Source organism: Tarenaya hassleriana, unplaced genomic scaffold (genome assembly GCF_000463585.1).
Source record: "Tarenaya hassleriana unplaced genomic scaffold, ASM46358v1 Cleome8, whole genome shotgun sequence".
NCBI classification, from domain to species: domain Eukaryota; kingdom Viridiplantae; phylum Streptophyta; class Magnoliopsida; order Brassicales; family Cleomaceae; genus Tarenaya; species Tarenaya hassleriana.
This window is the reverse complement of record NW_010970490.1, coordinates 2,306,077-2,320,209: the sequence shown is the minus strand read 5'-3', so window position 1 is coordinate 2,320,209 and position 14,133 is coordinate 2,306,077. Positions and strand designations below refer to the sequence as shown.

At 39.7% G+C, this 14,133-nt stretch overlaps 5 protein-coding genes across 8 annotated transcripts in view; all 5 read right to left on the bottom strand.

The window, feature by feature from the left end:
- The window catches only part of LOC104803088 (protein SRC2-like), an 821-nt gene extending 261 nt beyond the window's left edge, over window positions 1–560 (bottom strand). The window contains exon 1 of the mRNA XM_010526966.1: window positions 134–560. Coding sequence (XP_010525268.1) covers window positions 134–560 — 427 coding nt within the window. The remainder of the gene's footprint in view (window positions 1–133) is intronic.
- Window positions 561–2,298: 1,738 nt separating this feature from the next.
- LOC104802549 (F-box/LRR-repeat protein 4) lies at window positions 2,299–6,345 on the bottom strand. 2 transcript variants are annotated; one of them, XM_010526197.2, is made up of 8 exons: window positions 5,994–6,345; window positions 5,037–5,303; window positions 4,495–4,901; window positions 3,997–4,182; window positions 3,601–3,793; window positions 3,434–3,510; window positions 3,148–3,298; window positions 2,299–2,754 (listed from the first exon to the last, which is right to left on the bottom strand). In XM_010526197.2, exons 1-8 carry the CDS (start codon window positions 6,267–6,269, stop codon window positions 2,458–2,460), a joined length of 1,854 nt encoding a protein of 617 aa, XP_010524499.1. In that variant the 5' UTR covers window positions 6,270–6,345; the 3' UTR covers window positions 2,299–2,457. The 2 variants fall into 2 exon arrangements, with proteins under 2 accessions (XP_010524499.1, XP_010524501.1); XM_010526199.1 differs by having other exon boundaries at window positions 5,037–5,282.
- Window positions 6,346–6,485: 140 nt separating this feature from the next.
- Window positions 6,486–8,714, bottom strand: LOC104802548 (BI1-like protein). The gene is made up of 4 exons (XM_010526196.2): window positions 8,370–8,714; window positions 7,361–7,474; window positions 7,020–7,177; window positions 6,486–6,915 (listed from the first exon to the last, which is right to left on the bottom strand). The coding sequence occupies exons 1-4, from the start codon at window positions 8,656–8,658 to the stop codon at window positions 6,709–6,711; spliced, it is 768 nt and encodes a 255-aa protein (XP_010524498.1). The 5' UTR covers window positions 8,659–8,714; the 3' UTR covers window positions 6,486–6,708.
- Window positions 8,715–9,006: 292 nt separating this feature from the next.
- On the bottom strand, window positions 9,007–11,088 carry LOC104802547 (senescence/dehydration-associated protein At4g35985, chloroplastic-like). Of its 2 annotated transcripts, none has more exons than XM_010526195.1 (5): window positions 10,328–11,088; window positions 10,098–10,248; window positions 9,821–9,928; window positions 9,612–9,696; window positions 9,007–9,308 (listed from the first exon to the last, which is right to left on the bottom strand). In XM_010526195.1, exons 1-5 carry the CDS (start codon window positions 10,928–10,930, stop codon window positions 9,155–9,157), a joined length of 1,101 nt encoding a protein of 366 aa, XP_010524497.1. In that variant the 5' UTR covers window positions 10,931–11,088; the 3' UTR covers window positions 9,007–9,154. The 2 variants fall into 2 exon arrangements, with proteins under 2 accessions (XP_010524497.1, XP_010524496.1); XM_010526194.2 differs by having other exon boundaries at window positions 9,821–9,987; window positions 10,118–10,248; window positions 10,328–11,082.
- A 145-nt stretch (window positions 11,089–11,233) lies between these two features.
- Window positions 11,234–13,983, bottom strand: LOC104802545 (uncharacterized membrane protein YuiD). Of its 2 annotated transcripts, XM_010526191.1 has the most exons (5): window positions 13,661–13,983; window positions 13,002–13,158; window positions 12,341–12,391; window positions 12,144–12,236; window positions 11,234–11,576 (listed from the first exon to the last, which is right to left on the bottom strand). In XM_010526191.1, the coding sequence occupies exons 1-5, from the start codon at window positions 13,795–13,797 to the stop codon at window positions 11,517–11,519; spliced, it is 498 nt and encodes a 165-aa protein (XP_010524493.1). In that variant the 5' UTR covers window positions 13,798–13,983; the 3' UTR covers window positions 11,234–11,516. The 2 variants fall into 2 exon arrangements, with proteins under 2 accessions (XP_010524493.1, XP_010524494.1); XM_010526192.1 differs by lacking the exon at window positions 11,234–11,576 and having other exon boundaries at window positions 12,172–12,264.
- Window positions 13,984–14,133: the final 150 nt, after the last annotated feature.

Sequence of the window (14,133 nt, the reverse complement as noted above, 5' to 3'; positions counted from 1 at the left end):
GCGGGAGGATAAGGCGGAGGCGGGTATACATCACTCGGCGGCGGCGCGTGGGGATGACCCGAACCGGCGGGAGGAGGGCAAACGTTAACTCCAGGATCCGCCGTTACAAACCGATACGAGAAGTTCAACTTACCTTTTGTTCCCCCGACAACTCTAACCGGATAACTCACGGACATCATCCCGGCTCCGTCGCCGTTAATCAACAGTGACGGCATGTTCTGAAGCAGGAGTGTCAAAACCGGGACGTCGACTTGGCCGATATCCCGATCGCCGCCAAGCGGACGATGGCTAACCGGCTTGACGGAGAGTGTCAAACGGCCGTCGAGGGCCAAACGGTCGTTAACGGAGAATTTGAAGTGGTGGTTCCACGTGGGATTCGAGCCGGAAGAGTAGGCAATCGGGGTGGATTTGAACAGTGGTCTCCTTCGATTTGGTTCGCCGTCTATCCAAGCTAAGGCGTAGACGTCCATTTCGGACATTATGTTCACATTTCTTATGTCCGTTGCCGACATGATCTTGAGCTCTAGGGTTAGGTTTTCTCTTGCTTTGCTCGAAGACATTTCGCCTTTGCAAATGCGACATACACGTTGCGTTACATTATCTATTTATTATGCAAATAATATTTTATAATATTGTTCAAGTTTAACGTTTCACAAGAAATGGAATAATATGTAACTTGAAAAATTCATACCTTGGAAAACGTCAGCAAAGGAGCGAGGCGGTCCAACAATGTCTAATAAATGTCATATTTGTTTAAAATATTTTATTGTGACATTAGAATTAATAAACTTTCACTAATCCCTCCCACGACCACTTCGAATTATTTTGCCATGTCATATATGCATGTAAGTAAATTAAATACCACGGAGGATAACCAGTCAAACATTTTTAAAATATATAAAATATAATTAAACTTATGAAAAGTGGGTTTCCACTTACAAAAAAAATACCATATAATTTTCATGGTTAATTAATGTAATAATCATTATGATGGGCATCATCTTTTTGTCTTACTCTACACTTAATGTTTCTGGCCATAATATCACTACATTAATTAAGATCAAAATTCACCTCATGTTGTTATATATAGTGTTTAATATTGTAATGTACTATTTGAAAGTAAGATTAAGAAATAATTTTCCAACCAAATGGTAGACATTGACATGCGAACAATGGAACACTCTATCGACGAACAACGAACATGTAACAAAGGATAAATTAAAAAAAAAAACTTCAACTATTTTATTTACTAAGAAAATATTTCACTATTATTTGATATTTTTTCAAAGGACTAATTTTCGATGGTTCAATTCGGTATGTTGGCATGAGAATAGTTTTCCTTTATCCTATTTTTATTTTTATTTTTCTCTTTAGAAAATATTATTAAAGACTTCTTTTTTTGTCAAAATTATTAAAGACTTCTTAATGCTCATGATAATAAATTATAATATTTACAGATAAAAAAAATAAACGTACAGTATCTTTTTTAATTAATATAAATATTTACAATATCGTAATAAAATCAAATCTAAATATTATGTTATATTATCATAATAAATTTTTTTAAAATATTCTTATATCTCGTATATATTCCACACATTCTTTAGTTAATTGATTCATACATATTTTGTTTCCTAATAATATAAGTAACGTGACTTTTTCATAACTGTGTCAAGCTTTTAGAATTAGAAATTTTTCCTTATTTTTGTCTATGCAGTGGTTTGAGTATTAGAATTGATTTTGATTTTTTTTTTGTTGAGAAAAAAAATGGGGAAAACCCTAATAATAAGTATTATGATATTACTAAATGTGATGACCAAGACAAAAAGGAAATTTATGTCCGAGACCACATAGACGGCCATACAGGCTCTGTTATAAGTGGGACGTAACACGGTAACTAATTTGTAAAACCCTAATTCTTTTATTTTTTTTAGGGAAAATTCCAAAAAAATATCCAAACTTTTAATTTTTCCATAAAAAAAAATATAAACTATGTTGTTTTTCAAATAAAACTTCAACTCATTTTTTATTTTGGAAAAAATCTGAATTTTATAAAATTTATCATTTTTACTACTGAATGATGACATGGACGATAACGATAATGTGTACGAGTCGATCAAATCACAAATGTATGATATCGAGATGACACATTATCGGTTGGATTTAAACAAAATTAATATTCATAAAATTCAGTTTTTATTTGGCAAAAAATAGAGTTCAATTATTTTATTTTTTTTGAAAAATTGAAAAATTTGGATTTTTTTTTTTTTTGAAATTTTCTCTTTATGTTTATCCAAAAAACAAATTATTGCTTTATTTATGACCTTTTCAATAATTAAACAAACCGCCAATCAACATATTATTACATTATTATTGGTAGTTCCATTTCATTTTCTTCAAAACCAAGACAAAAAGGGGAAGACAAAAAAAGACTCAAAACTACACCTTACGCTAAGATCAGAGATCGATGCAAAGATAAGAGATGATGTTGCCGGCTCGGCGCGTGGTCCGATCGGTGACCTTCCATTTCTCGATCAATACCTTTCTGATGTTGGGACAGCCCGAGACGACGGTGGCGACACCCGAGGAAGTGATGCGGGGGCAGTAGACCATGTGACATGTCTCCAGCGCTTTGCAGTTTCCGACCAGATGGTTCAGGCCGGTGTCTGTTATTTTATGGCAGTGAGATAGAACTATTTCTTTGAGATTTGGACACCCTTCTCCTACCTCTTCCATTGCCATGTCCCCCATGTTCTGCTTCCATCATCAACATGAACATAAAACAGATATATATACACATATGCACAAAAGGATTTTTTTCTATGGAGAATGCAAAAGGGTTCACTATATAATCATGTAATAGTGTCATTAAACCACCAAAACGACTATATGGATGTGTACATTATCAACCAGAAATACACATGAATGGATTTGATATGGAGAATGCAAAGAGGTTATGTGCCAGAACCATGCATTCATTCAAAAGGGTTCACTATATAACCATCATATACTAGTGTCATTATACCATCAAAACCGACTAAAAGAAGACTATTATACCATGTTAGACCGAACTCTACGGATGGAGGTATACATTATCAACCAGAAAATATCACCAAAAGCTATGAAAATGTGGGGTAGGCTTACTACCTGAAGCACACTGACATCGAGGTGAGTGAGTTTAGGGCAACCTCTTGCTATAGCTATTATTCCGGCATCGCCAATCTGATGGCAGCCACTGACATTCAGTCGTTGTAATGAACAGCCCTCACCAACAGCAATCAGTGCCTCATCTCCAACCCTAATAGTCAACCATCAAAAGGGAAATAGATAGGCAATACAGTGAGATTCATGTAAGTACAATACTGGAACAGATCTACAAAACAGAGATCTCAGAACACGACTAAGACAGAGATTAGATGAGGGAATACACTACCTATCGCAAAACTGAAGACTAAGCTCTGCTAGTGATTTGCAATGCTGACCTACTGCTACAATTCCTTTGTCACCGACCTGGAACATGCGAGTAATAGTTCTTTATCAACCTGTTAGGAAGATAAAACTAGGAAAAATTAAATAAGTTGCGTCGGAAAGTGAAAATGCCTCATAACATCTCCGGATATGGAGTTTCTTGAGGTTTGGACAGCCTTCAGCAATCCTGCAAATCGCATCATCTCCAATACTTGAGCAATCTACTAAGTGAAGCACTTGTAGGGATTTGCAGCCACGTCCAATTTCATGGAGAGCAGAATTGCTGATTCTTTGGCAGTATAGTAAGGCCAACTCAGAAAGGTGTCTGCATTCAGCCCATAAAAAAAGAAAAAGCCACAAAATCAGGAGCAACATAATACTGAGAATATGGGGCTGGATAATCAATTCTCCAACAAACCGGGTACTTGTGAACGAGAGATGACAACAGAATTGAACTCTTTTCTTTCGATTTGAAACATAAATCAGTAAATAAATGAAAATAAAGCAAGTGAAGGAAAGAAAACATACGGGCAAGATCTTCCAATTGCCTCCAGTCCAAGAGTTCCAATATTGTGGCATCCATTGATTTCTAGACGAGTAAGTTCCTTGCAACCATGGGCAACAGCTTCCAAGCCTTTGCAGCTTACAAAGTAGCAGTCACTCAGTGTGAGATCTTTTAAACTCTTACACCCTTTACCCACAGCACGCATGCCCCTGATTTACGAAATAAATCAAGTCAAATATCATCCTGTACCATAGCTCATGAAGATAGGAGGAAAAGAAACAAGGAATCAAAAGAAACCAAATCCCAATACTAACTTGTCATTCCTCAAATTATTAAATCTTAACAACGTAGAAAACAGCACTTAGCATGTCTTCATTTTACGTTCTGTAAACACATAATCCATGCTAGAGTGCAATGACAATCTAAGCCTTAAGGTCCTTGATACTCCAACTTCTTCAAATATATAAAATTAGGTTTTAGGATGATCAGATTGTACCACCCAAAGGAACCGAATAACTTACTTGTCAGTAAATTGCTGAAAACTGTACAAAGCCAACACCTCCAGTGAAGAACACAAGGTGCCCACAGCTATAAGTGCCGCATCCGTCACATTAACACATTGAAGCTTCAAAGTTTTCAAGAGGGTGCACCCTTGAGCCACTGCCAGCAACCCTCTGTCATGGATGTATTCAGAATCCAACGACAATGTTTCGAGAAATTTACAGTGATTTCCAACTGCTTCCATGGACAAATCTGTTATTTTTGCCGAGGCTGCAACACCAAGAGACTTCAATGATCTACCACATCCAGCAGCAACATCAATCAATCCAGCATCGGTCAGGCCTTCACAGAAACGCAGGTTTAGTTCCTCAAGCTGCTTACAAATCTTTCCAACAGCTGCCAAGCCTTGATCTCCAATGTAACAACCCTGAAGATCATATCCTAACCATATGAGATAATAGTTTTTACCTTTTCGACAAAAAAAAACATATTATTGAAACATATTCCTGAAAGAAAATGGAAATGAAAATATGGTTCTGGTATCTGGAAGCAGAAGAAGTACCTGTAAATCCAAAGACTTAAGAGAAATACACTTCTCGGCAAGTGAAATCAAACCCTGACTTGAAATATTAGAGCACCATATCAAGCTTAGGCTTTCGAGTTGCGGAAATCCAGAGGCAAGAGCAGTTAAACCAGCATCGGACAAGCTGCTAGGCTCAAGACGTTCCTCCTCTGAGCGTCTCTTGTCAGCTGAACCACGAGGCTTACGCGATGAAACTGATGAGCTTTCTCTCTCGCGTCTTCTTCTCTGCATGCACATCCAGTTTCTCTAAGATAAAATAAAAAACCAAATACTCTATGAAAAATCCTGAATTTCCGAATAAAGGAATGTTTCTATATTGATAGTACCAACTAGAAATTTTTGTGTGACAAGATAGATCCACCTAGCAAGTGTTTCTTCCATTCTGTTCCTAAATAAATTCCAGACATCAACCAGACTACATTTCAAATCTTGAATCGATAGAGCCATTATATAGTGGAAAAGATCAAGCAACGATATGCACCAACTAATACTCAAAGCAGTACCACTTCAGTCCCAATATAGTAACAATGCACCCAGTTCGATCTCCATGAAGAATAACACCAACCCAAACTAATACTGGTGAAAACAAGGAAAACCGAAAACCAATCCAAAATATCCAATCTTTAACCGAGTGACAAAAAGATCCATTGAATTGATCAACATTCATCAACTAATACTAACAAGCAGAAAGCCAATTGGATTGGAGCCGCAAAGAATGCAGCGCCAATTTAATCCCAATCCAAAAGTAAGAGACCCAGAAAGGCAGAAACCAATCCAAAATCAGTAAACGAAAGGCGACCAATTCAATCAAGATCATCCACTACCAGAGTTCCCAGATCAATCGAGCAACAATAACCCATAACACCGTATCAACCGAAATGCCCAATTCAATTCCAAGATCAGAAACAATGCAGATAATCTGAACAGAGAACCTACGGACGGGGGAGAAGGCGAAGGGAGGAAGACGGGGAGACGCTCGTCGATGTGGACGGAGGTGATATGGAGGAAGCGACGAGCGAGGAGAGAAATGAAGACGTCGGGAGAAGAAGAGGCGCCGATTCGGAGAGTGGTGCGGCTGAGTCGCTCGAGAGAGAGCCACCGCCTGCAGACGAGCGAGCACGCGTCGCGTGTCGGCTTCGAATCGAACCGCCGGAAAATCTCAAGGATCAGCTCGTCCGGTAGAGTACTGTTGATCCAATCATGGCCTCGCATCTCTGAATCCACTGAGAGAGAGAGAAATTCTTTCCGGAGAGAAATTCTCTTTCGAAATAGAAATATTTCGTATGAAATGGCGATAGGTGGAAGCAGAAGAGTATTTATACATTTTTTTTAAAATATTTTTTAAATACAGAGGTTATAAATAAATCACATATGCAATAATCATACGCATTATTCAAGAACGCCTGGCCCAATTCTTGGACATTGACCTACGAGATTTCAATTTTCATTGCAACAAATTCAAAGTATATAATCGAACCACTCATCAAAAGGTCGAGAGAGATACATACAATACGTAAAGATTTTTGCCCCCATTGAGGCATTATCAAACATTAAAGCTGCAATCCAAGAAAACATTCACACGCAGAGAGAAATTGAAAGGATAATATTTGTTGTATTCACAACTGAAAAAACAAACAGAGGCTGTGTTTCTTCAATTGTCGGCCTGTCTCAGCACCCGTAGAATGGCGAGGAAGAGGTTGAGGATGTCCAGATAGAGAGCGGCCGAGGCCAGAATGTACTCGTCGTAAGTGAATCGCTTGATGAGGTTGTCGGTATCATAGACTATGTATCCGCAGAAGATCAGAGCGCTGATTCCGCCGTATATGGCCACGGAAGTCGGGCCGAGTGGGAAGAACATCTGTCGAAATGGTAAGAACAAGATCGGGATTTCGAGTCAGCGTATGTGTTGTAGGACAAAACGAGGTTGTTTTAACGATGAGGAGAGGGATTTTTAAGACAGACCTGGATGAACCCGGTAACGACGAGAATGATGAGGCTGGTGAACAAAATGGGTCCAAGAAAGCTGAAATCTTTCCCCTTCTTAGCCGCCCAAAACGTGTACGCGGTTAGAGAGGAAACCACCGCCAGTGTCAGAATCAATGCTTCAAGCACAATTCTTCCTGATGAATATAAGATTAAGAAAAGAAGATTTGTCAGGTTATATAACTTCAAAAATATGGGCTTTCTCAGTGTAAAAATGAATAGATTTTTCAACAACATAGTCTTTTGAGTTCAAAAAACTTTGACATGAATGTCTCTATCTAACCTGGAAGAGGCAGAAATCAAAATAACAAGAGACTAACCGTCTGTGTTAGCGCAGCTTACTCCGACGGTGAAACTCAGCGAAACAGTGAAGAGACCGAGGAGGATAAGGTTGACAGGATGTTTCTGGTGGTAGATGTGCAATGGCCATATTACTGCAAAGATTTGCTCAAAGTGGTTCAAAATGACATGAAGAAACACAAATTCTTACCAACATCTTCCGGAAAGTTAAAATACGATAACAGAGTAAGAGAATCCGCGCTAATGCAAACATTGAAATGTGGTGGGCTTTCAACACATACACAGAATGAAAGGCCACAATAATACATCAAATATAAGGTGAAGACATCGGGGGAGAAAAGGCGTTGAAGCAATCAACAGGGTGAATTCATACAGATATATTGCAAATCAGTAGAATATTATCCCTTATGGGTTTCCAACAAACGCACACGAGCGATAAAATCATAGAGAAAAAGCCTAAGAAACTAGATATCTTAAGAGGTATACGCATTCGATCGAGAGGAGAATGAGACCATAGGGAGATCGTGACAATCGGATAAATGCAGCAAATTGTATGGAATCGAATTTCAAGGTGATATAGAAAATGAGCAGGCAGAAAAACAAAAGGCCATGAAGGAAAAAATTACAAGCACGCAAATAAAAAAAAAACAGAAAGAATCAAAAATATGCATCAGAGACAGAGATTAAGAATTCATTGAATTATCTACAAAGCATCACATGATCCCTTAAGATTATTAGCCCTTCACAAGGAGAATCACAAATGAACAGATCCTGCAAATCAACTGAATTATCAACACAGCATAACATGATCCCTTAAGATTAGCCGTTCCCAAGGAGCGTCATAAATTAACAGATCCTGCAAATCATTCACATCAACCCTAAATTCAGAATCAATCAATGGTCATTAGATCTGTTACTCCTAAACACAACAATCAAAACACACAAACCCATATCCTACCAAATCGAGCACGCAAATCCGAGAGCCACAGATCAAACCCCCATCAGAGAATTAAAACATAAATCACGTACGGACAAAGGGGACGATGCAGAGGAAGAGGAGGAGGCCAGGTGAGCCGGTGAGGAGCTCGGTAACGGGAGGATTGAGGACGACGACGGCGGAGATGACGGTGGTGAGGAGGAGCTGAGCGGAGAGAATACCGTAGACCTTGCGGATGAAGCCCCATCGGAGCTGATTCTCGCCGAAGCTGAGGCCAGGGTAAAGCGTCGCCTCTCCGCCGCCCATCTCTAGGTCGACATCCTTCCCCACCGAGAACGAGCTGCCGGCGTTCACGCTCGCGTATCCGTACGGTTTCTCCATGGCCCTGCAGATTCGATCGAGTTTGGATTTTCTTTTTTACGCGTGTGTTTGGGGGGAGAAAAGAGATTGGAGGTAGATTTTGTAGAAAGGAAAGATCTTTACTAATTAACAAATTTCAGAAAGGTCCCCGAATATAACTATACTTACAAATAATGCCTAAACTTTTGTCGGGGTTCAAATTTGTAGAAATGAAAGATCTTTTACTAATTGAAAATTTCAGAAAGGTCCTCAAAGTTAACTAAACTGACAAATAATGCCTAAACTTTTGTTCATATCAAACATCGATATATAAAAAACCCTTGAACATGAAAATTGATGAATTCGTACAATTCGTGGGATTCATGTTCAGATTTCTAACATCACTAACAATTAAATTGAACTTCACGAAAATATTTCTGATGACAAGAACCGAACCCATGTGTTGAGAAATAGTGTATTACAATTCCACAAATGCTAATACAAAAGCATGGAATACAATCATAAATAAGAAGGTTTTTCACTTGCGGGTTGCATTTTTGATAATCCCTGAAGTGACAGAAGAAGAAGGATAGAGAGCCTTTCGGATCTTGACCACGTTCCAGGCCGTACCCGCTGCATGTCCCGCCGTTGCTAGCACCTCTCCCGTCGCCTCTCCCGCACTCTCCCCAAACCTGGACCGCTCTCCGAAACATTAGACCCCGTTAAAATTCGAGAACTACCCGTTTGCAAAAACGGTACGAGAATTAACTCTTTTAACTCGAATGTGTAACCATCACTCCCATAAACATATTTGAAAAAATCTACTTGAGAATTATCTCAAAATGAATATGCATACATCATTCCCTGAGACATTATACCACGTTAAAATTCGAGAACAGCATGTTCTCCGAAAATTAGCTCGTTAACTCGAAAGAATAATACGAGAATTAACCGGTTAACTCGAAAGAATGTGTAAACATCGCCAAAGTTATTACCTTTGGCTGACCATTCTAGTAGCAGCCTTGGATGTGGCAGAGAAAGCTTGTTTTTCTGCTGCTTCAGCTGCATCTAGTATCTTGTCTACAAAAAATGAACATCAAAGAGACAACACTTGTGAATTATACCCTGAACTTTTGTTTTGTTCAAAATCAACCCCAAGATTTCAAAGATTTCTACTGGATGGATTTGAGATAGATTAACTCACTGATAGCATCTAGTGAAGCCAAGAGGACCTCCCCAGGAACCATGGAGAAGAATGCCTTCCCGGGCTTCGACTTCATCACAGGCGCCATCACCGAGCCGCTGACTATACCTACACCGTTCAACATCGACTTGCTCAGCTTCTCCGTCGCCTTTGAGAGTTTCCTCACTCTGTATATATGTGTGTATATATATACACACACATTTCAAAAGAAAGATCATCATTCATGGATCTTTAGATTATAGAATTGAATCCTTTTTTTCCCCTAACGAGACGTTACACAGATCCATAAGAGGGTACCGAGCTAGATTCCTGTTGATTCCACTCTTCCTTCTGCTGTCACTTCCACTGCTGTACCCTCCATTTCTCTGATACCCACCATTCTTCTTCTCCTCAGCACTAGTAATCATGGTTTCACCTCCCTTTTGAACCTGTTTTCATTACAGAACACGAGATTTTATAAAAAGAAACCACTGCCATGCACCAATATTACAAGTAATGATCAAAAACCTGGTTGGTATAAGCATTGCTGCATCTGAATATGCCTCTGATGATGTGACCTGTTCCTCCAGCGATTGCCTTGGCCAAAACGTTGTTATAATCTTCGATCTTGGGAGCAAACTCCTTCCAGTCAATCCCACTGTCCATCTTCTTACCAAACGAAGCAGAGAAACACGAATTCTCCTTGAGAAAATCGTCAAGAAGCTCCAAGCTGTTCACGACCTCGACGTCGTTTTCGTGACCGGAAAACGTGACCCCGTAGCTGAGTGGGTCGCCGTCTTTCACCGGCAAAGTGAAGAGGTAGTCACGGGAATCGAGCTTCACCACCGGTTCGTCTTTAGTGACCGGCCATTGGAGATCTCGTCCGACTCTGATGATCATGGCGAGAGAGACTCCGTTGTCGGAAACCTGAACGAGGTTGAAGTCTCCGGCGGCGAGTTGCAGAGCTTCGGGTCCGTCGATGAGGTGAACCCTACATCCGGGAATCTGCAAAAGGACATCTTCTCTGACGGACATAGCTGACGGGATTTGTCGGGTCGACGGCAAAATCGTGCCTTGATCCTCGTCGGAAGGTGGTGGTGTTGATGGGCTCTTCGATTCGGAACACCCCATGGCTTTTTTTTCTTGGTTCTTGTTCTTGATAGTTTATGTCAAGACTGGAAACAGTAGAAGAGTTGGAGACTTTTTGTCGCCTTTGTCGGATTCTTTTCCAGTCACTTTGGCAGTGTGGCTTTTTCGAGTGAATAAATTCTCGTTTCTCACTTTCGGTGGCAATCGAGGCACAATATTTTATTACATTGTATCTGCATATATAACACACACAAACTAATTACTCTTTTTATTTTTAAATTAAGATTATACAAGGAATCTACGTATGTGCCTTGTCAGGGAAGAAAGGAATGTAATAATGAACTATACAAGGAATCTGCTGTGTCATTGTATTCTTCTTTCAAATGATCCCTGCAAAGAAGAAATACATAATCTCTAATCGAAAGTCCAAGGTTCTAAGGTGTAAATATAGATCCCATCTGAGTCAAACGTCCCATGAGAAGTCTATCAAATGAATACAAACATATATATGTATATATGTATATGTATCATACATTATAAGAATTGAGAATTCCTGGGGAATTCGATTTCAACAATGGGTTTTAGATCCAGTAATGTGTTCCTGAAAGAATCTGGGGTCTGTTCTTCTCTAACTTGGGTTTCTCATCAGATACGCCACTAAGCATCCTAAGATTCCACCTGCAGCAACCTGTAGCAATGCCTAATGTCAGCAAGCATACCCCTTTAAATCCAAACCTGTAACTCTTGACTTCCATGGAATTGGACAACCATTTTCCAGACAAAAAGACTTGATCTTTATGTGTGGGGAATTCCGTTTCTTTGGTTTCAAAAGATCAAGGGGTTCAATAGCAAGATGGGTAGAATAGGATTTAACCATTGTGGTCCAAGTTACACATGAACCTTAAATTGATAACTTAGTTCTCACACTAACTTGTCTACGAGTTTCCCTACCAATTTTCGAGTTAGGTCCAAAAAGAATGTCTTTCTGATGTTAAATTCATGCCAACCTTAACAAGCAAGGTTGCACCAAATAATGGCCAAGTGAATGTAGCAATAGTTTTAACAGTAAACTCAGTATGAAACTTGCTCGATGTATCATTTTCTTTCATCTGATTCTGATATTTCTATGACAGGTTCATCAAGGACAGGAATCTTGAAGTACAGACTAGGACTCTAAAAACTAGATATGAATTGACAGATAATGCGAAAACCGTAGCAATATTAAAGATAAAATGTACCACAGAGCGCAACAAACCTGGATGGGAGTGTGGCCAAGCAGCTCACGCAAGGGTCTAACACTTGACAACGGATGTTCCGGAGGAAACTCGCATACGATTTGGTTCAGCAACTAAAACCATCATGCAAATATAAGGTTTCTGTTAAAAAGAGAATGGAAAAATTCGTACAAGAGAATTCTGAAGGCAGAAAGGTAATACGTTGTTTATGGCTTACCTCAGCTTGACGACCAGCATGAAGCCTGACCCCCGAGGCATCATACATTACCTGTTACCCGTTTAGAGAAAAAAGGAATAGCAAGTAGGCTTGATTTCAGCAGACTTCGAATGACATAAACGAGGCTGAAAAAAAAACAATCCTAGAAGAAACCTATTATACGGCAACATTCACTCGAAAAACAATCTCTTCTCTATACTAAATGAATCTGACCCATGTGCTGTGCAAGTATTTAGATGAGCTAAAGGGGTCAAAAGCTTCAAAAGCAATAGCTGGGAAGAATTTTGTGCTAATGGACATCAAATAGAAAGAATCCAGACAGAGCCAAGTCTCTCAAGAACATGAATTTCGTGCTAATGAACATCGAATAGAAAGAATCCAGACAGAGCTAAGTCTTTCAAGAACATGAATTTCGTGCTAATGAACTTCAAATGCAAAGAATCCAGACAGAGCCAAGTCTTTCAAGAACATGAATTTGTGTTACTAATGAACTTCAAATGCAAAGACTCCAGAACAGAGCCAAGTCTTTCAAGAACATGAATTTCGTGCTAATGAACTTCAAACGGAAAGAATCCAGACAGAGCCAAGTGCTTCAAGAACATGACAGGAGGACTGAATGCAAGATATAATCGAACAAGAACGAGTAGACAAGAACGCATACCACACAGGCTAAGACGACCGCAATTGCAAATGCCGGTCCTCCTGCTCCCTCTTCGAGACCTATAGCAACGGCTAAGGCGGTGACTGTAGCAGAGTGCGACGACGGCATTCCACCAGAACTTATCATCTTTTTGGAGTCCCATCTCTTTTCTTTAAACCTGAGGATACAGCATTCTCACGTTAAACCACTGAGAAATTACTTCTGAAACACACATTTCAATCTGTAAAAGTTAGTTCTTTTTTTTCGTATTTCTGAACTCCATGAGAAACTATGTATCTCAAGTTCAACAGATCTGTTTGCAGAAACATCAATATAACCATGTTATGAAACAGTATCATAGCCAAAAGGGACAGAAAATCTATGAACTTATCCATCAAATGTCTCTCGTCAACCAAAACATGAAGCCGGTGGAAAGAAAGAGTTGTCAAAATTCTCATCAATTCAACAAAAACGAGAGCCAGACGAGGGTAAATCTTCTAAATTGGAGCGTAACGTCATCAGATTCCACCGCAAATTCTCGGAAATTTTTCGAAATTGAAAAATCCCCTTTTTGGAGTCCGCTTCAAACCCGCATGAGCGGAGCCAACGAAGAGGGGGTTGCAGATTGAATCGTGGCAAATCAGACGAATTTCGAAGGACGAGGTTAAGATTGTACGGACCAGGAGGTGAAGACCTTGAGGAACTGAGCCAGGGCGAAGGCAAGAAAGGCGGAGAGGAGAGGGAGATTGTAAGGAAGCAGATTGTACGCCGCCTTGTCTCCGCCCCTCGCATCCGCCGTCGTCATCACCTCATCCATCCTCCGTCGCCGCTCTCTCGACCTAAAAGTTCCTGGCTTTCGCTTCGGACAATCACAAAACTGTCGGGATCAATGTCGGCGACGGATCCAGTAGAAAATGAACATAGACAAATCGAGACCGGTATTGACTCGCGAGTTGGCTCAGCGTCAGAGGAAAGAGAGCTTCGATTGCTTCGTTCCCGTGATCTGGAAGGAAACAATGTCGTGAATTGGTAAAGGGTAAAAAAAATCACCTTTTAAAACTTAAAATTATTATTTTTTAATGAAATTCATTGTGTTGGTTAATGTAATTCATTTTTTTTAATAAAGAAAAACAACGAAATTTCATGTGTAGGG